The following is a 27,091-nucleotide window of genomic DNA, read 5'->3' as shown; positions in this document are numbered from 1 at the left end:
TAAAGGTCTTTTCATTTAAAAACTTCATAAATATTCATTTCACTATCTTGTCTATTATGTTTATTAAATTTATATTTTCTTATGAGAAGAGCGCTAAAATATTTTTTAATAAAAAAAGCACTAAAAGATTTTTTGTTTTAAATTTAAATTTTTTATTTTATTTCTTTTTCATTTTATTTTATGTCAATTTATTGATATGCAATATGCACCTTTCACATTATTTAACTGGGGATCTTTGTAATATATAAATTACTTGTGATTAAATCTATTTACTCTATTACAGAGGCTCAAATTTAGGGAAGGCCACGTGGCTTGATTTGCGTCATTCGGTACTTCCCTCGATGTGTTCTTTGAATAGCTGTCGTTGTGTCTGAGGACTCAGGAGCTCTTGTCCGCTTGCACACACGCACTGAGAGAGAGAGAGAGAGAGAGAGAGAGAGAGAGAGAGAGAGAGAGAGAGAGACCATCAATATGTCATGGGAAAGCATTTCCTTATGTCGCCAACTCGAGGAAGAGCAAGTTTGATAGAGGGAGTGGACTAGCTGAGAGACAAGAGGATGGCAGTCAACTCAAGGTTGACTGTGTTGGTGCATCGACTGAGAGAACAGGTGATGCATGCGAAATACACATCTTGTGGTGCTTCCCTTTCTGTGCTTTGCACTGTCTTGGTCGACATGTATGCGCACTTCATAAAGCACAAAAAGTGCTTGAGGAGCTTCATGTTCGGGATGTTGTCTCTTGGAATGCATTGATTGCAAGATATGCCCAACTTGGGCAGGGCCAAGGAACTGTTGGTGTTTTTCAACGGATGTGAAGTGAGGGTGTCTCTTTAGATGCAATCACATACGCTCTGGCCTGTTTTCAGCTAATACGAAGCAAGGGTGTCTCTCCAAATGGAATGTTGTCTCAAGGAGTGCATTGATTGCAAGATATGTCCAACAGGGTCATGTCAAAGAGAGAGAGAGAGAGAGAGATCTATTATCAGTAGATGTGTGTACACACACACACACATACACACACTGGTATGTACACACATACTCGCATGAGTGAGCTTGAGAATGTATATGATTGACCCCTTGGTAAGAGCGAACAAGACCCGCAAGAGGTGGGTTGTGCGAGCTCGTATGTATAATAGATCATACAATTTTACATTAAAACACAACAAAAATTCCATGTGATTATGAGCACATATTTAAACTTACTCTCCCTTATCTCCCCTTAACTTAGCACGTCTTTGTGCCTTCTCACATTCTCTAATATATCGCTCGGTTTTATGGGTTAGAAAAAGAAATATGAATCAAATGGTGTAGAAAATGAAAAGCTTACGTTCTGAAAAGTCGAGAGAGTTAAGTTTTACCTTCTTAAAAAAAGTTTCATGAGATAATAGAATTCACAACATAAAATAATTAAAAATATTTTTAATGGCTTCAAAAAAATTAAAAGATATTCTTAATTCAAAGATTCCCTCAACAACACAAAAGCGATGAACTAGTCCATTAAAAATATTTTTAATGGCTTCAAAAAAATTAAAAGATATTCTTAATTCAAAGATTCTCTCAACAACACACCTCTCTTCTCTCTCGTGCAACAACAGGCAATGTGGAAACACAACAGGCAATGTGGAAACACGTAGATTTGCAACAATATTAGTTGAGTGTGAAGACATACACAACTTAGAGAGAGAGAAAGAAAACACTAAAAGAAAAATAAAAGAGAAGAGAAACAAAAGTATACAATGTAAAGTTTACTACCTCTTTCTATCTCTTTATATGGACACAACATGTATTTTGACTTTATACGTAGTATATCAAAAAAAAGTCTTTTGACTTTTCACCTTAGTATATCTTTTGACTTGTCGACTGCCGTATGTTTTTTGACTTTTGACTTCCTAAGCTCACTCTTCACTTACACAATTAATATGTTTTGAAATATTTTTTTTTCGAGATTGGGGAGATTCGATAGGATTCACACATAATATATGTAGTGCTCGTAAGAATGAGGGGTGTATTCGAATAAAAATATGCTTTTCAAATATTTTTTAATGTTAACCTTACGCTTCATAGCTATGACATTGTTATCTTTTTGTACATCACTAAATGTGACTCTCTCTCTCTCTCTCTCTCTATATATATATATATATATATATTTATTTATATTTATATATATATATATCTCACTAGAGATATCTCTATTCGGGTCAATTGTGTGTGCAACTCAAGGTCTCTTAGATGGAATTGCCTCTCTATGCATAGATAGATCCAAGAGGGGAATGCTCTCTCTCTCTCTCTCTCTCTCTCTCTCTCTGCGTTAATAACTGAGACATGCATTAATTGACATGGGAGGGGTTTGTACACACCTTGCGGATGATCTGGCAAGTCTTCATACTTTCTTGCCTTCTCTTTCTCTTCTTTTTCACCCGAAGGATGATGCTATTTAGCACCCATTTGTGCTTCTTAGTGCTCCTTCTCCAGGATGCGTCAAGTTTGCAATGTGTGTCTTGTGAGCACCAGTTAGGAAGGGCTCATTGGTGGTCTTTATGTGGAGAATATTGGCACTATTAAGGGCTATTCTAATACTTTTGTTGCTAAATATAAAGAGAAGCTACTTATATCTCTTGGCCTTTGGCTTCAAAATAAATAAGATCAATTGATAGTTCATAAGATTTCCCCTTTTGAGGTGACTATCTTCAAATTGATAGTTCATAAGATTTCCCCTTTTGAGGTGACTATCTTCAATCTCCTCCTCTCTGCATCGCTCTTCCCGTTTCCCTTGTCTTCCATGATAGCCTCCTCCAACAGCCTTGCCTCCACACTCTCACACGGGCGCGACGAGAGGGGATCAACAAATGAAGTGATTTGGGATGTCCGATGCACATTTATAAATTTGGGACATTTGGTAAATTCGGAGAAAAAAGTAAATTTGGGTAGGCATCTAAATTCAGGACGGACCGCGCCCAATAATCCTCCCATGAAATCCCTTGCCTGCCCAATAACCCCTAATTGACAATCTTGTCATGGATTTTCACAACAAACCCTCACTCTCACAGTCGCTACCTGGCTAATAATGTCCTTGTAAACTGTGTCATTGTGAAGACCTTATCATGCACTGAAAGAAACAAAGATCTAAGTAGTTAAAAGTTTTATGACGAGAGAGAGAGAGAGAGAGAGAGAGAGAGAGAGAGAGAGAGAGAGAGAGAGATGGATGCCATGAATATAAAGAGAGGGAAAGAGTCGACGACTCGGTTGCAATGGAGAGAAGAGGGAGAGCATATCACAAGATTTCACCAAACTTCCAATTTTTATCGATTCAAACAATAGGGTAAAGGAGCCAATAAGAGGATGGGTCGGTCTATGTAGAGAGATTCGTCCACCTCCAATAATAAAACATATTTCGCATCAATTATAGCACTACCCCCCAATGCTAGTGTGGTTAGAGCGTTGACTCTTAAATCTAGGCCGTGGGATTTGAGGATCGTGCCTTGCTTTTGCAATGACCCACAACACCCCTCCTATCGGTCTTGTTAACGGACCCACTTTTTGATACACACGATTTATAGAATTGTGTCGTTCGCCACATGTGCTTAGACATTCGTGACGCTGGTTTTGTTGCGGATAGGTGCTGCACGCATGGTTTGTTTGCACCCCTTCAAGCTTGGAACAGTGCCATCTAATGTTGGGTGGTCCGCTATTGGTGTGTTTACTCTAGTTCATAGACATAGTAAAACACCAAAGTTCTAACCTGTAGGCCTAGCTAAATATGAAGCATCTATGACCTTTCTTATTAGGTCCTCGTTGCTCTTATTTAGGGACTGAAAATTTTTTCCCAAGTCAAATGAATGAATGATTTGGGTACTCGTTAAATATGAAACAGAGGCTGAAGCTCTCTTCTCCTAGCGAGAGACTTAACACTCTTTTGATTTTCCCCTCCCCTCAATCATCAATGCATATGCACACTACCCTTGCGCCCTTCATAACCTTCACATTGGCATTCATCCTGCTGTGTGTGAGACTTGTCATCACCGCCCAGCAGCAGCAGCAGGCGGCATGCCTGAACCAAACATGTGGAGGTATTAAGGTCAGCTACCCCTTCAAGCTCGCAAACGCAACTGGCTGCCCTTCCTTCTCCTCCTTTTTCGAGCTTGAATGTGATCCTCTCAACGGCTACCTGCTTTTCAACAAAGCATCATTGGGTACATCGGCGAATGCCACTGCAGATCTAATTAGCCTGAGAGTGCTAGCCCTCGCCAACAATAGCATTATTCTGGATGTCACCAGCACAATGGTCACCATGAAGCTTACACCAAATGGCACACTCTGTGATGGGGACTTAAAATCTCTCCTTCTTCCCTCCTTTCCATCTCCCTATGTATTCTCTGATGAAAACCAGTTTGGCGGCTTTGGTTGTGCATACGGCGTGTTAGTGATTGCCAATCCAGCAGGAAATAACACCTCTTTCCCTGCCAATATCTCAGCCAGTTTTACTGATGTGTCTCTTGGGGGCTGTGATATGTTGTGCCCCAGTGGTGGCAATAATGCAGAGTGTGGGCATAACCAATGCTGCGTTTTTCACTGGCCTCGTGGCTCCTTTCCACGCTGGACTTTGTATGCAGCGGAACGCAGTTTGTTATCGGCTGCCACATACGATCCTGAAAGCTGCTCTTCTAATTATGCCACACTTTTCCACCCTAATTACACTGATTTCGATAGCCAGAAGTACGGGATCAAGCTCATGTGGGCTTTGCCATCCAATCACACTACCCATCTTGGCATCATGCAAAGCCCTGAGTACGCATGCTCGAATTTTTCCACTATCTCTCTGGTTCAAGAAGTTCCTGGATATCTTTGCTATTGTCTCCCTGGATATACTGGTGATGGCTTTGCTCAAGGGATCAAATGCTCAGGTCATACCTTTCTCATGTCTCTTGTTTAAGTGTGAATTATTATGTTCGTCTCTTGTTGAAGTCAATTGGCAATCACAATCTTGTGCGTGCGCGCGCGCGCGTAGATAGATAGATAGATAGATAGACCGTCTTCAAAAGGCCAAAATGACCTAGGAGACCAAACTGATACAATCTCGGTGGATCTAATACAAAATTAAAATGAAGTAAAGTGAAAAACTAAAATCTTAATTGCTAGATGTGAACGAAGCAGCTAGTTGGAACTGTGTAGGATTTGAGTAGGGGGGGTGAAAGTAATGACTAGGGGGTAATACAACACAATGTGGATGTGCGTAATGGGTGAGAGCTGATACAAAGAGTGATACAAGATGAGCAGGATGTATAATCCTCAAAAGAGCGAAATCATAGGAGATCCATCATTGGTCGCTAGCGAATCTCATCAATCTCCTCCATGGTCAATAGTCTGACCAGGCGTCTTGCATGTTGGGCCAAAGTGATCCGAATCCTCTGATGTAGCATCCATCGATGTTGTGTAGTCCTCCGTAGTCGTGGGCGTCTAGATCTCCCTAGCTCAATCGCTCGATCGATCAACGTGCCTCTTGTGTGAGAAGAATGTGAGCTCTGTTGTGGTAGTTGCACCTCTGGTTGCTTGGTGTCCACTCTAAAGAAGTATGTGATCCGTCTTGGAGACTGGCTAGCCTCTCCTCTCATCAGGTTCTCACCGTGTCTGCGCAGCTCGAGCAAAAACAGACCGGTCCAAAGCCCTCTCTGAACAGGCAGTGAAAGCGGCCTCGTATCTCACAGTAAATTGGGCAATGGCATCTGTACTGCAACTCTGTCTCAGGCTCCAGGTGACATAGGGGACATGTCCTGGCCTCTATTGGTACTCCCCTCTTTATCAGTCTCGATCCAAAGCTGGTATGAAGATGTACGTATCTGGCCAATAGCACATCGTATCCCATGAGATAAGTGGGTGTCCATGTATCTGGGCCTCTTCACAAAACCATCCTCAGGAAGTTGGAGAAGATGCTCTCTATAGAAAGCCATCTTCGTGCCCAAACTCTCGAGCCGGGTGTATCCAAGTCCTCCTAGTATCTAGCTGAATCAGGTCTTGGCGGATGAGCCTGGTGATCTGGGATTGTATAAGAGTCAGTGAGGGTGCATCCAATGAGTACTGGAAGGGGGGCAATCTATCCATGTTGAACCCATGTACCTGAAACCATGATGTCATCTCCCCATACCAGCATGCTGTGTCTCCCTGCAAAGCTAACTGTTCAGAGGACTCAAGTGCTAGGCCGGCATATCTGTCTTTGGGGAGGTCGCACAAGCAGTGTAAAAAGGAGACTGATATGGTAAGTGCCTCAACCACTAGTAGGGAGGCAGCTAGCTCTGCTCGAATAATGTCATGTGGTACTGGAACCTTGGCTCTAATAAGTTGCGAGATCATAGAGACTAGAGGCTTCTCCATGTCTCCCCATCCATCAGTGCGACGCGACCTCGCGTGATGGTCCAATGAAGGCCCCCATATCTGAACTCCATAGAGCAGTGCAGAAGCCACCAAAGTGTCAAAAAGCCAGAGCTTCGTCCGAGGCTCCTGAAACTGAATCTGTGAATACATCCTCTCCAATCCACCCAATGCTGCATGTGCTCTAGTCAGTCTAGTGTTTACTGCTCTCCTCAATGAAAATGCTGGTCCACTAAAGTCCACCCCAAGGTAGGTGTAAGCATCTGTATACTCCACTGTCTCATTGTTGTATGTGGATGTGGGTGCTGATATCCTGGTCCATTGTGGGGTGGTGTTAAACACCATAACCTTGGTTCTACCAAGGTTGACAGACAGACCATTGTTGTGAGCAAACCTATGCAAAGATTCCAAGTGACGTTGCATCCCCTCTGGAGAGTCGGAGATCAACACAATATTATCAACATATAATAATAGTGGAATCCATGTCCCTGCCAAATGTGCACTTGTATCTCCCTCTTTCCCAATATAGTCAGAAACCTCATCCACATACATACCAAATAGAGTAGGAGAGAGCAGGCAGCCCTGCTTCACCCCGATAGTGGAGGTAACTAATGTAGATAACCCCTCTGGGAGTGCGTACATGCCCCACTACTGACCTGTATAATGCCATAATTTCCCAAATCAGCTCTGTGGGTACTCCCATCTCCTATAATCTTCGCATCAATCTAGCTCTGGTCTCCTACTGCGGTTATGCTACCGAAATCGGGCTAGAGGACGACATTTTCAGCCCGGTAAAAGCGGGACAACTCATAGGAACTTGTAGGTTTTCTCCAAGTTTCGTAAGAATAATGAAATATTGAAAGGGGCACCAGTCTTTGGGGCCTACAAGGTGTCGCTGTGCTTGGAAGCACTCTAGCTCCCAGGCTGTGCTTTGTTTGAAGTGTTAATTCTAGTCACGAGTTTATTCGTGAAGTTTCTGTGTCGTAAAGTCAAGTAAAGTTTATCAAGTAGAGAATCGGGTGAAAGCGAAAGTCTACCGACAAAGTCTACCATCCTACGGGCCGGTTTAGTTAGAGTACATGATGGTCGTTTGTTGGGGAAAGCTCATCTTCAAAAGTAACCTTCGAATCCACATTGACTCACATGTAGTACTGCAAATAACTCGGTACTCTGCCTTGGTGGAAGAAAAGGCAACTGCTGGCTGTTTCTTGTTGCTCCATGAAACTCCTCCTGAGCCAAAAGAAAAGGTGTAACTTGTAGTCAACCGTCGTCCATTTGGATCTCCATCCCAATCCGAATCACTCCATCCTTGTAGAATGATATGGGAGTCTGTACCTCCAGCCGCATAGTGAATGCCTAATTACTTGGTTGCCTATAAATATGGCAGAGTCTGAAGAGCCTACTCCAAATGTGACTTGACGGGTTTCTGTATGAAAGAACCAAGAAGTCCCACCGGGAAACTGACATCAAACCGTATGATGAGTACCCAAATGAGAGAACCGACCAGTTTCCGAGACTATGTAGCATCTGCTATAACTGGGAGATCAAACTGTGACAACTCTTGATTGGGATCCAGAGGAGTTGAGATAGGTTTGCACTTGGTCATACCAAATGCTTCCAACAATTCTTGGATATGCGCTCCTGGGAGAGAAAGATGCCCCCCCTCTGTCTGCCATCTCTTCAATCCAAGAAAATGATGAAGCAAGCCAAGATTTGTTATCTCAAACTACTTAACCAAGGTTTCCATAGTACTGCGGATGTGCTCAACATGGCAACTTGTAATCACAAGATTGTCCACATAGAGGATAACAAGTGTCACCGATCCTCCCTCATGGTAAATGTAAAAATCTGGGTTTGTAGAAGATCGTCAAAAGGAGTGTCGTAGGAAGAAAGAGTCTATCTTCTGGTACCACGCTCTAGGGGATTACTTTAGGCCGTAGAGAACCGTAGCAACCTACAAACCATGTTTGCGAAGTTTGAATCCTCGAACCCTAGAGGTTGCTCCACATACACGTCCTCCTCTAAATCACCATTGAGAAAAGTTGAAACAAAAACCATATGAAAAACCAGAGCAAAAACTATCTGAATGGTCGCCATCCTTGAAGTCGGTGCAAAGGTCTCGTCATAATCCACACCAGGTTTCTAAGAAAAGACTTTGGCAACTAGTCTTTCCTTGTGCTTGTCCAAAGAACCATCAGATTTGTGGTCCTGTCAAGTGTTTTTCTTCTTGATTCTGCATGGCGAACTTCCACTTCAGTTGTGAAAGTGCCTCCTCAACTGTAAGAGGGTCTTTGTCCTTGATCACTGTAGACATCAAAGCATAGTTCACTTGTAATAAAGTCCCATCTACCTCAGCAACACGGAGTCGGTGAGATTGTGGTGTAGTACCGGCTTCACGCCAGTCAGGTGGAAAATCTGAAGTTGTTGAATTTCGCAAAGTCTTCAATAGACACTTCGACAACTTGTCTGTCTTGTTCCTCGTGGAGGAGCTACTGGTATATCTGGCTCTAACTTTGCACTGTAATGAGAACCGCTGTCATCTGCATCACCGGGATTGGTGCATTCTCCTCCGAAGCCCGATGGACATTAGTAGGAGAAGAGGGTTCATCAAGAGGCAAATCAAAATGAGGGTCTCCAAGTATGGGCAAATCAGGGGTTGTCGTGGAAGACTTCGGAGTGGAAACCCCCCTTTTGAAGGTAAGATCTCGTCAAAGATAACATCACGGCAGAGTACAACATCCTTCTTCTGAGGATCATAAAGTCGATATTCCTCAGAAAGAGTTGCAGCTGACAAAAATCATTCTTCGGGACTTGGGGTCAAACTTCCCCCTTTGCTGAGTGCTCCTTCGGTACATGGACATAGGCATCGTTCTCAAAAATCTAAAAGTAGGAGACGTCGGGCTTCTTACCAAAATAGGCTTCAAATGGGGTCTTCTTAGGAACTAAAGAGGTTGAAGATTCGTTTATGGAATGAACTATCATCGCAACTGCCTCTGCCCATAAAGACTTCGACAAGTCTCGATGCTCAAGCATGGTCCGTGCCATTTCTACCACTGTCCTATTCTTCCGCTTCACAACACCATTCTTTGAAGGTGATACCGGTATTCGCAAGCTCTCGTTTGATGCCATGGTCCGCCCAAAATTGAATAAAAGTGTAAGGTGTAGCGGATGTGAATGTTGAACTTTGCTCAAGATGAGTGCTCCGAACTGTGCTCAAGGTTCCTTTTACTTACGGAAGGGAGAGCCTCCTGTCACGTGACACATTCAACCCTATGTGTCCGTGGACAAGCTACACCATAACAGGGTTTTCGTTAGTCCAGTCAGTCTAGATTAGAAGTGATCTGGCACTTTTGTGAGTCTATTCGTAGACCGTGCATGCCCAGTCACTTAATGTAGATGCATATCCTCTGGTTGCACACAGCATGATTATCAGTATTCCTACCAGAATCCATCAGATTCAGTCAGGGGAATTTTCCAGTGATTTTAGCCTATTTTCCCTATTCTTGACATTTTTCACTTATTATTTTTAAGTGACTTCCCAACAAAGTAGGTAGGGCAATTTTGCTAAGTTTGTATATAAGCAAACCCAAGTTAGTACTAAATGGCAGAAGAGGCAGCAGGAGCTCCACGCTCAACAGGCAACTTCTCAACAGAACCCCCCAGGAGACCTAGCGTTTTTGGAGCAGAAGCCTAAAGCTAGCGTTTTGGGAACAGATCAGCCTTGGCGTGTTGGTGCACATCAGATCAGCCCCGGCGCCATCGCTACACAGCAGATCAGCCTAGCGTTTTTGCATTTGTAGAACCACGGCGATAGAAAGACCAATTTCAGCCCCTAGCGTTTTTGATTTGCAGTACAACCTCAGCGTTTTGGCAGATCATCGCGACGGAAACTCAAGTACCATTAGCGTTTTTAGTTTTCAGCAGTTAGACATCGTAGATCAAGTCCCGAACCTCGCATATCTCACCTTCCCGCAGCAGTTCCTCGCCGCACGGTCAGTTTCCGCAAGGTTTACAGTTCCAGCCCGGAAAATGCAGATTTCAGCATCTGCGTTTTCAGCGCGTCGTCGTCGCATCGTCGCCATCGACATCGTCACCGACATAGAGTCAGAATTCAGCAGATAGATGATTAGCTGATTTCAACCCATAGCGTTTTTGGACAGTAGTAGAAAGATTGCAGATTTCAGCCTTAGGTCGACTTTGTCATCACCGTCGTCATTGTCGACATAGTCTAGACTTGCATCAGTCTCATGCATACCATTTGTACCAGATTGTGCAATCATAAGTAGACCACTCTCGCCGACGAGAGTAGGGCCTTTGGAGGAGGGTTTTACAACGTCTTTGGTGTCGTATTTCTCTTCTCTCTCTATCTCTCAGTCTCATTCACTTGCATGCACAATATCCACTCACTTTGTTCGTGATCATAGCACTCTCCATAAGACGGAAAGCTCTCTTTCCCTAAGAACTAAAAGGAACCTTGAGCAATAAAGATCACTAATCTTGAGAAAATACAACATTCATTCCGCTGCACCTTACATTGGTATCAGGGCTTTGGAAGTGTTCTGCATTACTCAAGGAAAGAACCACAATAATTTTTTTTTTGCTTGTTGAGGTCGCACGAACCCAAGTTTACTTGGGCGTGGCGATTGCTAATCTTGTTTTGTTGAAGAGTGACAGGAATCCCAAGAAAGAAGGGCTTGTCCAGCCTCCCCTTGTGTCTCTTTTCACTCATTAAGAACGGACCGTGCACTTAGCGGCCGGCCAATCGACGTGAGGTGGGAAAAAGCAACCTTGGTGTGAGCGCAGGGCCGCCAAGGGGTGCGCCCGCAGAAAAGGGTAGAACTTGGGTGAAGAGAAGATCCTTCTCAAACACGGTTTGCAAGCGAAAGAAAACCTCAAGAACCTCAAGAACTCAAGACCCCCAAGAACCCAAGTTCCTCGTGAACTTAAGAACCCACAAGAACCCACGACTTCAGAATGGTCATCACTCAAAGCGGAATGGATACTTCGCTTGGAGGTGATGAGCATGAGAGAGGCGAAGAAGAATTTTCCCCACCAGGAAGTTTTTCCAATCCTCACCCTTCCCCATCTACGTCAAGGATTGCACTAACTCCTATGGAGGCTTTAGACTAGATGTTTATGGAAAGGAAGTTAGAACGCGAAGCAAGAAATGCAGAAAGAATGGCAGAATTTGATCGTGAATGCAAAGAAAGAAAAGCAGAAATGGAACGCAGACACGCAGAAAGAAAAGCAGAAATGGATCGTAGACACGCAGAAGACAAAGCAGAAAGAAAAGCAATACAAGAACAGAGCGATCGACAAAACAAAGAGTTCTGGCGACTCTATTCTCAAGTTCAGGCACAGATGCAAGAGATTTGGGGAAAGGAGACTCCCTCAGACTCTTCTTCTCCCAAGCAAGACACACAGGATTTGCATGATGATAAGCATGATGATTTGAATGATCATGATGAGCATGATGATTTGCATGATCAAGATGTGATTTCTCACAAGCATGATGAGTTGCATGAAGAAGATGTGATTGTTCACAAGGATGATGTGTTAGTTGATGCTTTTTCTAGCGAAGCTAACCTCGTTGCAGATTCGATCAATCACGAAGAACCGATCTTGGCTTTCAAGTCGAGGTCCAAAGAACCCCCACAGGACGATTCGATCATTCATGAAGAACCGATCTTGGCTCTCGAGCCTAGGTCCAAAGAACCATCACAGGAAGTACTATGTGTTCGCATGATTGATACGCACACATTGTTTGAGTGTTTCATTCGTGATCGTTTCTTGTATTTTAGTCAGCGTCTTTATGTGATCCCTTTTCCTAGGCATGACATATTGTATGTTGAGCACGTTTCTCTCATGGATAAGCACGAATGTATGCGGATTTTTCATGAAAAGCTGAAAAGTATGCATTCAAGGAAGTCACATTCCATGTCTCTTCCTTGGCACGACACATTTGTAGAAAGAGCACATGAAAGTATGAGCACCAAGCGTGGGCATTTCCATTGTGTTTTGCCAAAGTTCATTGCTCTAGATCAAAAGAGAAAGACTCGATCTCATTGTTTGCATGTGTTTGATGAACGGGTTGTCACTTCGTCTCTATGTTCATCTACATTGCATACACAGTCTTTAGAGAAGACAAGATTTTTTCCCTTCACTTTACATGGAATAGGTATGTTCATGTTTTTGTGTTGGAAGTGGTTTCAGAAATTTTCAGCCATGGAGATTCTTGAAGAAGAAAGAAACATGACTCTCGACGAAGTTGAAGCAAGGAAGGAAACTCATAAGACTTTGTGTCGCTTTCGGCGCGGCCCAAAGAAGCAAGCGTTGCAGACCTTTATGAAGTTCAAGTACCGCACGACCCACACATCAGAGTGGGCCGGCGAAGAGTCCCTTCCAGGATTTCGGATGCTATTGGCGATCTCCCTCGAGCCATACAGTTTAGTACTAGTACCTCACTTTGAAAAGGAGGGGATGTCACGTGACACATTCAACCCTATGTGTCCGTGGACAAGCTACACCATAACAGGGTTTCCGTCAGTCCAGTCAGTCTAGATTAGAAGTGATCTGGCACTTTTGTGAGTTTATTCGTAGACCGTGCATGCCCAGTCACTTAGTGTAGATGCATGTCCTCTGGTTGCACACAGCATGATTATCAGTATTCCCACCAGAATTCATCAGATTCAGTCAGGGGAATTTTCCAGTGATTTTAGCCTATTTTCCCTATTCTTGACATTTTTCACTTATTATTTTTAAGTGACTTCCCAACAAAAGTAGGTAGAGCAATTTTGCTAAGTTTGTAAAGAAGCAAAGCCAAGTTAGCACTAAATGGCAGAAGAGGCGGCAGGAGCTCCACGCTCAACAGGCAACTTCTCAACAGAACCCCCCAAGAGACCTAGCGTTTTTGGAGCAGAAGCCTAAAGCTAGCGTTTTGGGAACAGATCAGCCCTGGCGTGTTGGTGCACATCAGATCAGCCCCGGCGCCATCGCTACACAGTAGATTAGCCTAGCGTTTTTGCATTTGCAGAACCACGGCGACAGAAAGACCAATTTCAGCCCCTAGTGTTTTTGATTTGCAGTACAACCTCAGCGTTTTTGCAGATCATCACGACGGAAACTCAAGTACCATTAGCGTTTTCAGTTTTCAGTAGTTTGACATTGCTGATCAAGTCCCGAACCTCGCAGATCTCACCTTCCTGCAGTAGTTCCTTGCCGCACGGTCAGTTTCCACAAGGTTTACAGTTCCAGTCCGGAAAACGCAGATTTCAGCATCTGCGTTTTCAGCGCGTCGTCGTCGCATCGTCGCCATCGACATCGTCACCGACATAGAGTCAGAATTGAGCAGATAGAAGATTAGCAGATTTCAGCCCATAGCGTTTTTGGACAGCAGTAGAAAGATTGCAGCTTTCAGCCCTTAGGTCGACTTTGTCATCACCGTCGTCATCGTCGACATAGTCTAGACTTGCATCAGTCTCATGCATACCATTTGTACCAGATTGTGCAATCATAAGTAGACCACTCTCGCCGACGAGAGTGGGGCCTTCGGAGGAGGGTTTTACAACGTCTCCGGTGTCGTATTTCTCTTCTCTCTCTATCTCTCAGTCTCATTCACTTGCACGCACAATATCCACTCACTTTGTTCGTGATCATAGCACTCTCCATAAGACGGAAAGCTCTCTCTTTCCCTAAGAACTAAAAGGAACCTTCAGCAATAAAGATCACTAATCTTGAGAAAATACAACATTCATTCCGTTGCACCTAACATTTCCGTTCCCTTAGTGAGAGAGTGCAATGGACACAAACAAAGTGGTGAACATTGTCAATGAAGGTGCTGAGACTGAGAGATACAGAGAGAAGAATACGACACCAGAATGTTGTCAAAACCCTCCTTTGTATGTTGGACTCCGCTTGAGCGGGGGTCTCCGGGGTAACGGTGGGACGTGACCACCCGATCTTGGCAAACCACGGCTTGGTGCCGTGGGGCGCGCGATGGACCCGGTATGGGGACGACGGACGATGCTTCGGCCCCACTCTCTACGGCGAGAGCAGTCTACTATTGATTGCACAAATCTCTACAATGCTATGGACTTGTCGACGACGGTGAGGACGACGACAAGACGGGTTGAAATCTGAAAACGCTAGTGGCTGGAATTTGCAAAATCTTTATGTGCTGAATTCTGACTCTATGTCGGTGACGACGATGCAATGACGACGCTCTGAAAACGCAGATGTTGAAATCTGCGTTTTCTGGGCTGAATTTGCAAACGCTCGTTGATCTGACCACGCGGCGAGGATTTGTTGCGGGAAGGGGAGATCTGCAAAACACTAATGCATATGCCGGTCCTGTCGCGGAGAATCTGCAAAACGCTAGGCTGTCATGCTGATGCAAAAACGCTAGGGCTGAATGTTGTGCTGCTGTTGCTAGATGGGCTTGCAAATGCAAAACACTAGGCTGGAATCTGCTAATGCCGGGTTTGATCTGCAATGCAAACGCGAGGCTGTCTTCATGCGAAAACGCTATGCTGGATCTGGGGTCTGTGGCTGAAAATGCAAGGTTGACTGCCCGGGGGGGGGGGGGGGGGGGGGTCTTGCTGAGAAGGTGCCTGTTGAACCTTGGTTCCTGCTGCCTCTTCTGCCAGAAAGTGCTAGCGCTAGGTTTCTTATGTACTTGCTTATCAAAATTGCCCTACCTAGTTCCCAACAAAAGTCACTTAAATATAATAAGTGAAAATTAGCTAAAATAGGGAAATAGGTCTATGCACTGTAAAAATGCTCCCGATGAGTCCTGACTGAAATCTGATGATCATGCTGTGTGCAACCAAAGGATATGCATCTACTCTAAGTGTATGGACATGCACGGTCTGCCGAACAGACTCACAAAGGTGCCAGAACACGTCCTAATCTAGGCTGACTACGTACACATAGGGTTAGATGTGCATTATGTGGGAAGCAAGTAAACCCAGTTGGTGCGGGAAATTGTTGTAGGCCATTAAGTATGGCCAATCCATGTGAGGCCCCCATTTCCATCAGATATCTCCCGTACTCAATGTACTCATCGTGTGATTCTGTCAAGTTCCGTATCATTGGTATCTAGCTCTCTCAGTATCTCATTTGAGATATTATAAAACATTGTCTGATGATTTTTTGTGCGGGCATTAAAGTCCCCCAAGAGAATGATGCCACCATCTCTAGAAAACTTCCATATGAGAGAGAGAGAGAGAGAGAGAGAGAGAGAGAGAGAGAGAGAGAGATGACATAGCCAACTTTCAAGAAAAAGTACATGGATGTTTTCAATCATGACTGTGTACTTTATGCTCACCTTCAAGAAAAGCTTGACCACGTAACTAGTAGGCTAAAAAATTATAACTATTTAAAATAAAAATTTGCTTGTGTAAGAGCATTACCATGGGATTTGATTGGCTTTCGTTGAAACATCGACATTGTGCATCTTGATTAAAAGCTTTGACTTGACGACATGAATGCATATGAGATATCTATTTTGGAAAACCTTTTCAACTGGGATGAAATTGAGAGGAATTCTTGATATTCCTCTGATATCTAAGGCTCCATTAGAATCAAGAACAATGCAAGTCTAGTTATGGTCTTTCTAGTTTCATGAGGTTTCAAACAACACTCTTATGTTTTTTTTGATTATCATGGAAATTGTTTTTGGCTTTGGCCTCTTTTGAATCCATAATCCACTATTGGGCACTGACGACGTTAGTGGGGATGTCATAGTATTTAGTCAATACTATGCATGATGGAGCTGATGGTTATAATGTCTTGTGGATGACTACCAGGAGTCTATACCTTGCAGTTTCCTTTAAAGGTGATTCTGGGCTTATCCTGGATTCATCTAGGTACTCTTTGAAATCTGTAATCCCTTGAGACAATCATCCTGGACTATTCAACCAAAATGTGTTTTAGCTTCTCAATTAAAGCACCCCACATAGTCATTTTTTTCAATGTAATTTGATCTTGAGTCGCATTTCACTCTATGGTCTATTATTTATTGTTGCAGATATTGATGAATGCAAGGACGTAGTGCAGAATGACTGCATTCAAGGTCAGACTACATGCTATAATACGGACGGGAATTACACATGCCGGTGCAAGTCCCCATTTCAAGTAGGAGATGGGCGTAAAAGTGGCTCTGGTTGTTACTTCTCGCCTACCATAAGAAATGCAATTGCAATAAGTACATGTGAGTATCCTCTTGAGCTGCTATTATACTTCATTGTTATGTGCTTAAGTTTGGTACTGGTTTCTTCATGACAATTGTGCTAGAAATAACTAGCGATTCCCTATGCAACAATATGATTGTAAAAGATTCAATGCTGCTTCTTTTCACGTTGTAACATTTGTGAGAGTCCTTACATGTGTATCTCACATTTTGTGTTTTTCAATGTGGAAGCAATTCTGGGCCTCATCGTGGCCATTGCCAGCTTTTTCACAGTGCAAGTTTTCTGGAGAAAGAGGTTAAAAAGGAGGTACTTCATACAAAATGGAGGTACTCAACTACAGAAATTATTGCTTCTAGGAGCAAGAGGAGAGGAGTCTAGAAAGCTATTCAAAGTGGAAGAGCTACAAGCAGCAACCAAAAATTATTCTAGTGACATGAAATTGGGTGCCGGAGGGTTTGGCACGGTATTCAAAGGAGTTTTGGCAAACGGTAGAGTGGTTGCCATCAAGAAGTCTAACAAGGGAGTCGATCCTACACAGCTTCTGAATGAGTTGGAGATAATGGTGCAGATAAATCACAAGAGCATAGTGAAATTCTTAGGATGCTGCCTTGAAACAGTGGAACCATTACTAGTATATGAGTATGTATCAAATGGAAATTTGATGGAAAACTTGAGGGAAGGCAATCATATCATCATGAATTGGGGACAGCGACTAAAAGTAGCGAGACAAACGGCCGAAGCATTGGCATACTTACATGGAGCAGCCGTACCACCCATCCTCCATCGAGATGTAAAGTCTTCAAATGTGCTACTTGACAACAATTTTGACGCAAAGGTATGGTCTGCAAGGTATAAGCTGTAAGATTTCCACTTAGCTTTTGCAGCATATATTTTTGACTAGTCAGTGAATGGAGATATATGGTTTTTGATGCAAGCTCTTATTAATATCATGAACACTAGCTATTCGTTATCCGCAACGTGTTAATGAAGGTAGAGGGAATAGAGAAGGATTTTTTTTTTTTTGGTTTGTGAGAGAAACCAAACAGCTGCATTATGCATGCGTGTATACTCGTGTCTTGTTAGATGTTGCATGAACTGATGGTACCTCCCTGGAGCTATTTGGCCCTTGTAGGGAGTCTGCACTGCCAGGAGGGCTCTGAAATCAGGCAAAGAATAGAGATAAAGTATAAGAAGGAACATGATAATGTGATAAAACAGAAAGGCAAAGAGGTGTGTGTATGATGTTCATTGGGTTGGGTGCTTATGCAAAGAATGTGGACTCGAGCCAAGCTCCGTGCACCGAAGAAGATCCAAGAAACGGCTCTCCATTTGTCCTCAAATATGTGTTGATTTATATTTAAAAAGGTTGTATTTATTGCCTCCTCAGGTGCTTATATCTTATGTGTGTGTACTTGGCCCCATATAAGACGTCTTCTCTCTGTAAACAGGTTGGTGTTGGTATCTTGTACTATCTGTGCTTGAGCCTGTACAAGACATACACTTTTCTGCTTTCTGTCATAAAAAAGGAGAAACTAATTGCTTCACTGCAACCTCATAGGTGGCTGATTTTGGGGTGTCGCGGTTGGTGCCAGAAGGGGCAACTCACATATCAACAGCGGTGCAAGGAACCATTGGCTACTTGGATCCCGAGTATTTTCAAACACTGCAACTCACGGAAAAAAGTGACGTATACAGCATGGGGGTGATGTTGGTGGAGCTAATCACGGGTTTGAAGCCAGTGGATAACAACAATAGGGAGCCACGCTTCGCCAACCTAGCACTCCTTTTCATACACTACATGAACGAGGGCAGGGTGGAGGACGTCATCGACCCTCGCCTTCACAACGACCTCATTCACACCCGCTGTTCTATTTTGGCTGTCGCCACCCTCGCCCTCCTTTGCCTGTCCCTTCATGGTTCCCAGCGGCCCCTCATGAGCCATGTGTCTGAGGAGCTTCACCATATCATGGATGAATTTCTCGATTCACCTGCTCCTCTGCATCAGCCTCATGACCTAGGCTACCATCGTACTTCATTTGGTGCTGTTGTGGCTAAAGACCTACAGCTTTCTGTTCAAACTGGGCGTACACCCGCTAGCTCGAGCTTTATGAGCATAGATAGCTCTGTGCTTGATTGTACTATGCCGCGGTAAAGGATATAGCTGTGTTGCCACTTTCAGGGCAGTTGCAGAGGTAAAACAGAGGGAAGATGTCTAATGATATCTCCATTGGGCTGCTCTTCTATACTTGCACTGGGTAGCCCAACCCACCATCTTAAGGGCAAGTCTTCAACAGTTTTCAAGTGTTGAAAGCTTCTTAGACACTGCACAAACAGTAAGAGACATGTTTACACTCAACTGGAAGTCTTCGTCTTTCCAAGACCTCAAGTAGCCCCATCCCAAGAGACGATGTTTGCCTTTTCAAGACCCATGGTTCCATAGCCTATGCCTACGTTACACTTTTGAATATACTTATTTTTTGGCAAGAGAAGTGGCTGTATATGGTGTACAAACGAGAACTCTGGAGATGCTCAAATGCCTATCACTGAGAGGATGTACAAGACAAGGAGAACAAATTGAGGGCTATGTATACACCAAGGTGGCCTTAATGAGGAATGCAAAATGAACCCCTATGGAGGTGCATAACGCCATGTGATATGACTATGGTCCAGTATGAAAAGAACTGAAGATCTTGCCCATGCCCGAAGAAAAAGAGTATCTGCACCTCTCTATGCAAGACAGCCAAATTGCTCCAAATTTCTTTACAACACCTTATGTTAATTTCAGAGCAAAGTTTTGTTCTCTTGACACAAATTCATCTACAGTACTCACTCTTGTCATATAATCTAATGTACCTATCAAAGCAATCCCTTTTCATATGATGAGATTAACTGCAATTTCACATCCTCATAGTAAGAAATATTATTCTTGTATGAACTTCCTTTTTCTAATTGTACCATTTAGACTTAAACATCTCTAGTGCTTGGGTGACCATTGCCATTTTCCATGTGACCATCTAGTGTGTACCTTTTTCAGACTCTTAGAAGTATTTAGATGTACTTTTTATAAGTCTCAAAATGGTGCTCTACTCTCTAACTCTACTCGTCTCTGGAGTCCATGATCTCTCGAAGGGTAGGCTGCCCTGTGAATAAACCCTCATATCTGCCTCTGATGTCATCATATGCTGTGTATCTGCATACAAAGTGCTCCTCATCCTCTACCTCTACTCTGCATACCCGGCATATCCGCTCCTCTCTGGGGGTGTTTGATGCTCGACCAGACTCAATCTCTGAGGAAACCCTCAGCTGGCCAATAGCTACTCTCGAGTTGTGAGGCATGTAAGTATCCATGTATCGTGGTCGCTGAATGAACCCGTCTGCTAGTATGTCCAGGAACTGATCTCGGTAATGTGACCGTCTAGATGCCAGGTCGGGTGTGAGCCATGTCCGACTGGTGTAGAGCTGCCAAAGATCCTGTCTGAGCACAATGTTCCTCTCACTATGTGAGAAGCGGATGTGGGCTGAATCTGGGTCATACTGAAAGGGTGGTAGTCTATCCATGTCTAGGCCCTGTCTGTCAAACCATGCTCTAACCTAAGTGTACCAAGCTCTGTCATACTCTGTCTCTGAGATCTGTATAGTTGGCTCAAATGCTCTGTTTGTGAGTCTGTCTACTGGGAGCTCTCTCATCCTCGAATGAAGGAGATAGTTTGGAACAATGCCTCTACTATCATGGGAGGTGCCGCTAGCTTTGCTCTGATGATGTCATGTGGAAGTGTCGGCTTCCTGCGAAATAATCGCAAGATCATACGTACCAAGGCCCTCTCGACCGCACTCCACTGGGTGTCTGTGAGGCATGGGACCTGAACTGTTGCTGCATACATCATAGCTGGTGTGAATAATGTGTCAACTAGCCACCCATTCGTACGGGGCTCCTGAAAGTGTGCCTAGTGACATCGCCGCTCTCTAACATGGCCAACGTTGCGTACCCCCGTGTCAGTCTGTCTGTACCTGCCTGTCTCATGGAGAAAAGACCAGGCAAACTTGTGAATGTGACTCCAAGGTAGACATATGAGGTGATGACCTCTATCTGTCTGCCGACGGCTATGAATACTGCTGTAGCCCTCACCATGGGAGAGGTGTGGAAGATCATGACCTTGGTCTTGCCAAGGTTTACTGTCAAACCCCTGTGTGTACAGAACTCATCCAAGGCAGCCAAGTGGTGCTGTAATCCCTCGGGTGACTCTGAAATCAATACAATGTCATCAAAATATAATAAAATGTGTACATGTTTACCTGCGAGGTCTGACCCCTCTCCTCCAGCTCGTAGAATGTAGTCCTCAATTTCGTCGATGTAGAGTCCGAATAGAGTGGGGGAGAGTGGGCAGCCTTGTTTAACACCAATGGTTCTAGCAACCGCCTCAAAAAAACCTCCTGAACAGCGTACCCTCCCAGTCACCTGCTCATAGAGTGCATAGATGGCCCAAATCATATCTGATGGTATCCCCAAGCTCTGGAGGCGTCGGAAGAGCTTCTCTCGTGGCACTGTATCAAAAGCTTTGCGGAAATCCACAAAGCGCATGGGAGGCTGCCCAGGTACCTCGTACAATCTCTCACCATAGTCATGCCATGTCTGTGGATCCCCAATAGGAGTGGTCGGTCGTGGCTCTTGTAGAGTACACCATGCTACAGCACTATCCATGCTCATGAATAGGCGGTATAGCTCAAGCTCCTATGCCTCCTCTAAGGCTCGCCGCTTCCGGCGTGTGAGGGTCTTCATCTGTCTCCTGGCCTCTCTTTCCGTGATCTCTCCAACTACTCGTTGAGCTCGTAGTCGACGATAGAGAGCCCTGCACTCATCATCATACCAACAGTTCTGTGGCATAATCCTCGGGGGGGGGGGGGGGGGGGGGGGGGGGGATGCATCTAAATTCTCATTGGACCCCTTTAAAGCTTATCCAATAGGATTCAAGCACATCACGAGGGCCAAATGGGGAGGATCTTGACATGTGTCTTTTATGCTTCTTAAGATATCATGTTTGAATTGAACACTTCAAGCACCTTCATCATTTAAGCGTGAAAATCGTTTATGTCACTTGAGAGATCATGTTTGAATTGAACACTTCAAGAAATTTAGTCATTTAAGCATGGGAAGCCCCTCAAGCTTAGGCAAAATTCCCACAAACACCTTAAGCACCTTAGTTAGCAAGCACGACAAGCACCTCATGCTTGGGTAGGATTCCTACCTCAAGATCACTCCTAGCTTGCCTAAGGTCAGGACTTTTTAACACTAATTTTTGGAGGTCTTTAATAAAGCTTACCCTAAGGTCTTTAAGCTCCATTAGGTATCATTGCTCTTTAACACACCATCTCTCGTTTGGACCCCTTTAACCTTGGGCTTGTGTTGAGACAGATCCATAAGCACATGTCTATATTCTAACCCTTGTTCCTGTTTATTCTCCTACATTAAATGATCTGTTTAATATGAGAAAATCATTTGGGTTGGTTAGATATTATATTTGATGACATTACCTCTCTCTCATTAGAAAAAGTTTGGACTCAAATTTGGGCTTTGTAAGAAATGCCATGTTAGCATAGAGAGAGATAATAGAAGATTCATTTTAACCCTTTTTCATATATGTTTTCTAAAATCTGGATATCTTATTCATGCAAGGTACGTTTATTAAAAAACCCAAAAAGTATTCCAGTAATGATAACACTTCATTGTGTGCGGCGGCTACTGAATTCAATGCCGAATATCTCAATCTTCTGTGTTTTTGAAAACTAAGCTTTGTTTCCTTGCCTCTTCCTTCTCCCTCATTCCCTCATGCATTCTCTCACGCACGTCCGATATTCAAATTTCCATTCTTCTATCGCACGCATGATATTCAAATTGCCATTCTTCTATCGCCCCTCCCTTCTTCTGCACACAGTTTCGACCAGTCATGTCACTTGTAGTTTCTCCACGAAAAATTTCTACAAGGAATAGGAGAGATGTGTAACACATGCACATAGAGTTCTCACGAGAGTATGAACCCCTCTGCAAGAAGAACAAACAGTAGACGCTTTTTGAAGTTTCGAAGGAGAGCTGATCTCGGTAATGTGACTGTCTAGATGCCAGGTCGGGTGTGAGCCATGTCCGACTGGTGTAGAGCTGCCAAAGATCCTGTCTGAGCACAATGTTCCTCTCACTATGTGAGAAGCGGATGTGGGGTGAATCTGGGTCATATTGAAAGGGTGGTAGTCTATCCATGTCTAGGCCCTGTTTGTCAAACCATGCTCTAACCTGAGTGTACCAAGCTCTGTCATACTCTGTCTCTGAGATCTGTATAGTTGGCTCAAATGCTGTGTGTGTGAGTCTGTCTGCTGGGAGCTCTCTCATCCTCGAATGAAGGAGATAGTTTGGAACAGTGCCTCTACTATCATGGGAGGTGCCGCTAGCTTTGCTCTGATGATGTCATGTGGAAGTGTCGGCTTCCCGCGAAATAATCGCAAGATCATACGTACTAGGGCCCTCTCGACCACACTCCACTGGGTGTCTGTGAGGCATGGGACCCAAACTGTTGCTGCATAGATCATAGCTGGTGTGAATAATGTGTCAACTAGCCACCCATTCGTACGGGGCTCCTGAAAGTGTGCCTAGTGACATCGTCGCTCTCTAACATGGCCAACGCTGCGTACCCCCGTGTCAGTCTGTCTGTAGCTGCGTGTCTCATGGAGAAAAGACCAGGCAAACTCGTGAATGTGACTCCAAGGTAGACATATGAGGTGATGACCTCTATCTTTCTGCCGACGGCTATGAATACTACTGTAGCCCTCACCATGGGAGAGGTGTGGAAGATCATGACCTTGGTCTTGCCAAGGTTTACTGTCAAACCCCTGTGTGTACAGAACTCATCCAAGGCAGCCAAGTGGTGCTGTAATCCCTCGGGTGACTCTGAAATCAATACAATGTCATCAAAATATAATAAAATGTGTACATGTTTACCTGCGAGGTCTGACCCCTCTCCTCCAGCTCGTAGAATGTAGTCCTCAATTTCGTCGATGTAGAGTCCGAATAGAGTGGGGGAGAGTGGGCAGCCTTGTTTAACACCAATGGTTCTAGCAACCGCCTCAAAAAAACCTCCTGAACAGCGTACCCTCCCAATCACCTGCTCATAGAGTGCATAGATGGCCCAAATCATATCTGATGGTATCCCCAAGCTCTGGAGGCGTCGGAAGAGCTTCTCTCGTGGCATTGTATCAAAAGATTTGCGGAAATCCACAAAGCGGATGGGAGGCTGCCCAGGTACCTCGTACAATCTCTCAGCATAGTCATGCCATGTCTGTGGATCCCCAATAGGAGTGGTCGGTCGTGGCTCTTGTAGAGTACGCCATGCTGCAGCACTATCCATGCTCATGAATAGGCGGTATAGCTCAAGCTCCTATGCCTCCTCTAAGGCTCGCCGCTTCCGGCGTGTGAGGGTCTTCATCTGTCTCCTGGCCTCTCTTTCCGTGATCTCTCCAACTACTCGTTGAGCTCGTAATCGACGATAGAGAGCCCTGCACTCATCATCATACCAACAAATCTGTGGCATAATCCTCGGGGGGGGGGGGGGGGGGGGGGGGGGGGGGGGTGACGGGAGTGGGTGGTGTGTGGAAATGAGCTGATGGCTGATGTCTGAAGGATGGATGTGATGTGTGAGGTGAGTAAGGGTAGTGGGTTGTCAAGTTGAAGCAAAAGAAGATTGTTCTCGACGTGGGCCGAGTATATGGGAGCTAGCTCGTGTATGAAGTGGATGGTGATGTGTGGAGTGCGTGTGGCGGGTGTATGTGTGGGGGTGTCTCCCTTGAGGGAGAGTGCGAGATATGTGTGGTCGGCTCCAATGGGTATGGGTGGGATGGTGAAGGAGCTGAGTGTGTGGGTGGCCTCTTTGGATCCCATGATGTAGTCTACTGTACTCCCCCCTCCAACCGCGACTGAAAGAGGTGTGCATGTCAATCCTCCTGAAGCAGGCCACTGAGCCATCCCGTTATAAATAACGAGACGGTGTCAAGAGCCTAGTCTGAGTAGGTGGGGGTCGTAGAGTGTACGTGTAGTATCGGCTGAAACTCGTGCTTTAGCCTCCTCTTGTATGGCGGGTAGTAGCTGTGGGTCCTCTATGTCAAATGCCTCGCATTGATCACTGCCTGTCCCGGCATCGAAGTCTCCCATAAGGAAGACTTCCCCTAGTGTGGAGTACTCCATGATCCCCTCTGACAGGCATGTGTAAGGTGAGTCCTCCTCTCGATCTATCATAGCGAATCTCGAGCCATGAGGGGCGAAGTAGCATAAAGCTATGTAGATGGTCCTCTCTTGTGAGAGCTATAGCCGGATCCAAAGATATCTGGCGTGTGGATCACGTGCGACAATCTGTATTCTATTCTAAAGCCCATCTTTGAAGAGTATGGCCACTCCTCTTGATCCTCTCGTAGTGTGATGGCGTGTACAATCTGTGTGTAGACTCCCAATGGAATCCTTGAACCCGAGGTAGGCTCCTGTCGAGGCTCTCATGTGTCTCTGTCAAGAGAATGATATCTTTGCCTCGACTCACCTCCTTAAGCCTCTCTGGATGTGTCCATAAATCTCCATTGCAGTTCGAGACTGCAAGATGTATCTCCTCTAGTGTCTCATAGGCCGCGAATCCCTATGGGATGGCCTTGCCATCAATGATGACCCGGCCGTCTCTGTATGAAGCCTTCTTTCCCTCTTTGTGAGCTTGGTGTACTCGCGGCATACATGTCCGACGATGAGCTACCTGCATAGGCGTGAGGTCGTCATCAACTTGGTAGATCCCCCTTCAAGCCCTCTCAAGATCACCCTCTTGCGAAGAAAGGTGGATCGTACCTCTTCGGAGGGGAAGTGTAAAATGAGAGCTCTCTTCCTCGTGGGGTCCCTCCTCGCTCTCCAAGATTTGATGAACGGGAGGGTCTCCTCTTCCTTGTAGCCAAGCTTCTTGCATAGTGTCTTCCCATCGGTCTCTGGAGTAGAGCCTTCTTTTTCCACCATGCCGGTGATGCGCACATTGAGACACCGGGCTTGTCTCATCTTCTCTTCCTCAAGGGTGGTGTGCACAATGAGAGCTTCTTCCTTTTGTGCCTCTTCCTTCGCCCCCTTCTTAATGTTCTTCTTCACTACTTCGACCCAACCCTCTTTGGTAGCCTCTAGCTTGGTCTCCATGCTCGCGGTCAAGGCTTGAGTTAACTCTACCTTGAGGGCTTCCTTTGTCTCTTCCTTGAGCTCCCTGTCCTCGGGGGTGAGGGATGCGATCGAGGCTTTGAGGAGCTCGATTTGCTCCCGCATTGCGTCCTTCTCCTTGAGCCATTCGTCTTTTTATTTCACCCTCTCTATCTCGCATTCTTCCTTCTCTTTCCCCCATGCTTTGCGTTCTTTGATGTAGGCTTCCGTCCTTCTCGAGTTTGCATAGGCGTTTGACGACGGATGTGAGTGTTGAATCCGTCATCTTTTTATTTTCTTTGATGGCGACGTTGAGCTTGTCTTCGATCTTCGTGAGGTCTTCAATTTTTGCAATTGTCATGTCCTGTGTGCTTGCCTCAAATTTTTTTAAAATTCTTTCCCTACCTGTTTTTCTCTGTAACCTCTGTGTGGCAGCAATTAGGGCATCCGGGTGTGGGGAGGAAGCAGTGGGCAGCCGGGTGTGGGGGGAGCCTGCCTCGTGTGGGAGCAGCGGCCAGCAATGGGGCGGGCAACAGCAGTTCACGACAGGCAGTCGAGTGTCCACCTGGTGTGGGAGCAGCGTCCAGCAATGGGGCGGGCACAAGCACAATGGGTGAGGCAGCAGCAGCAGCAGTTGCGCGTGCAGGGGATGAAACAGCAGCAGCAGGTGAGAGCAGCAGCAATGCACAGGCAGCCACAAGGAGGGCACGTGGACAGCTACAGGGGGCGAGAGTGGCGGGCAGGCATGGAGAGAGAGAGAGAGAGAGAGAGAGAGAGAGAGAGAGAGAGAGAGAGAGAGAGAGAGAGAGAGAGAGAGAGAGAGAGAGAGAACGAAATGTGATTGTATACACAGACACCTTGCAATCCACATTTGGTACTTTCAACTCCCAAGACCTAGCTGTGGAACATTGTTTAAAAAACTCTTTCAGATGTTGGATATTGTGGTTCATATGGACTGCTGTTGTGCAACTCTGCTCCCATGCTAAGAAATATACCAGGAAGATGCACATCGAGCTTAATTGAAGCTTACTGAATTAATGATCAGCGTTCAAGGCTTGCTAACAAGCTAGTTTTATAGTTAATGTATGCCAGATGCGGCTTTAAAGGGCCAACAGATGCCTTGATGATGCTATAAAGGAGCATTCTTGAAGTGAGCACAACTGGGAGTTTATGATCTAGCCTTGTAGTGCTTGAAGTGCTCCACCGGCCTAACTTTATGGCTCGTCGATTGGAGCTACAATGAAGAAGTTATGGCAGTTTGAAGTTTGAGTCAATTGCAGATCCGTACCAGATTGGGCAACTGCAGTTGAGGGGATAGAAATGAAGTGAATGCATGGGCCTAAAGT

The 27,091-nt window shown here is 45.0% G+C and overlaps 1 protein-coding gene and 2 pseudogenes across 2 annotated transcripts; 1 reads left to right on the top strand and 2 right to left on the bottom strand.

Moving 5' to 3' along the window:
• Positions 1-3,871: 3,871 nt before the first annotated feature.
• On the top strand, positions 3,872-19,557 carry LOC147456147 (wall-associated receptor kinase-like 3). Of its 2 annotated transcripts, none has more exons than XM_086514716.1 (4): positions 3,872-4,900; positions 16,390-16,572; positions 16,783-17,401; positions 18,111-18,402. In XM_086514716.1, exons 1-4 carry the CDS (start codon positions 3,940-3,942, stop codon positions 18,256-18,258), a joined length of 1,911 nt encoding a protein of 636 aa, XP_086370842.1. In that variant the 5' UTR covers positions 3,872-3,939; the 3' UTR covers positions 18,259-18,402. The 2 variants fall into 2 exon arrangements, with proteins under 2 accessions (XP_086370842.1, XP_086370841.1); XM_086514715.1 differs by having other exon boundaries at positions 3,876-4,900; positions 16,783-17,387; positions 18,111-19,557.
• Positions 19,558-24,056: 4,499 nt separating this feature from the next.
• On the bottom strand, positions 24,057-25,082 carry LOC147456146 (uncharacterized; annotated as a pseudogene).
• Positions 25,083-25,215: 133 nt separating this feature from the next.
• LOC147456145 (uncharacterized) lies at positions 25,216-25,871 on the bottom strand (annotated as a pseudogene).
• Between the last annotated feature and the right edge of the window lie 1,220 nt (positions 25,872-27,091).

Source organism: Adiantum capillus-veneris, chromosome 6 (genome assembly GCF_014529385.1).
Source record: "Adiantum capillus-veneris isolate H3 chromosome 6, ASM1452938v2, whole genome shotgun sequence".
Classification (NCBI taxonomy): domain Eukaryota; kingdom Viridiplantae; phylum Streptophyta; class Polypodiopsida; order Polypodiales; family Pteridaceae; genus Adiantum; species Adiantum capillus-veneris.
The sequence above is the reverse complement of the archived record's forward strand: the minus strand, read 5'-3'. Positions and strand labels throughout refer to the sequence as shown.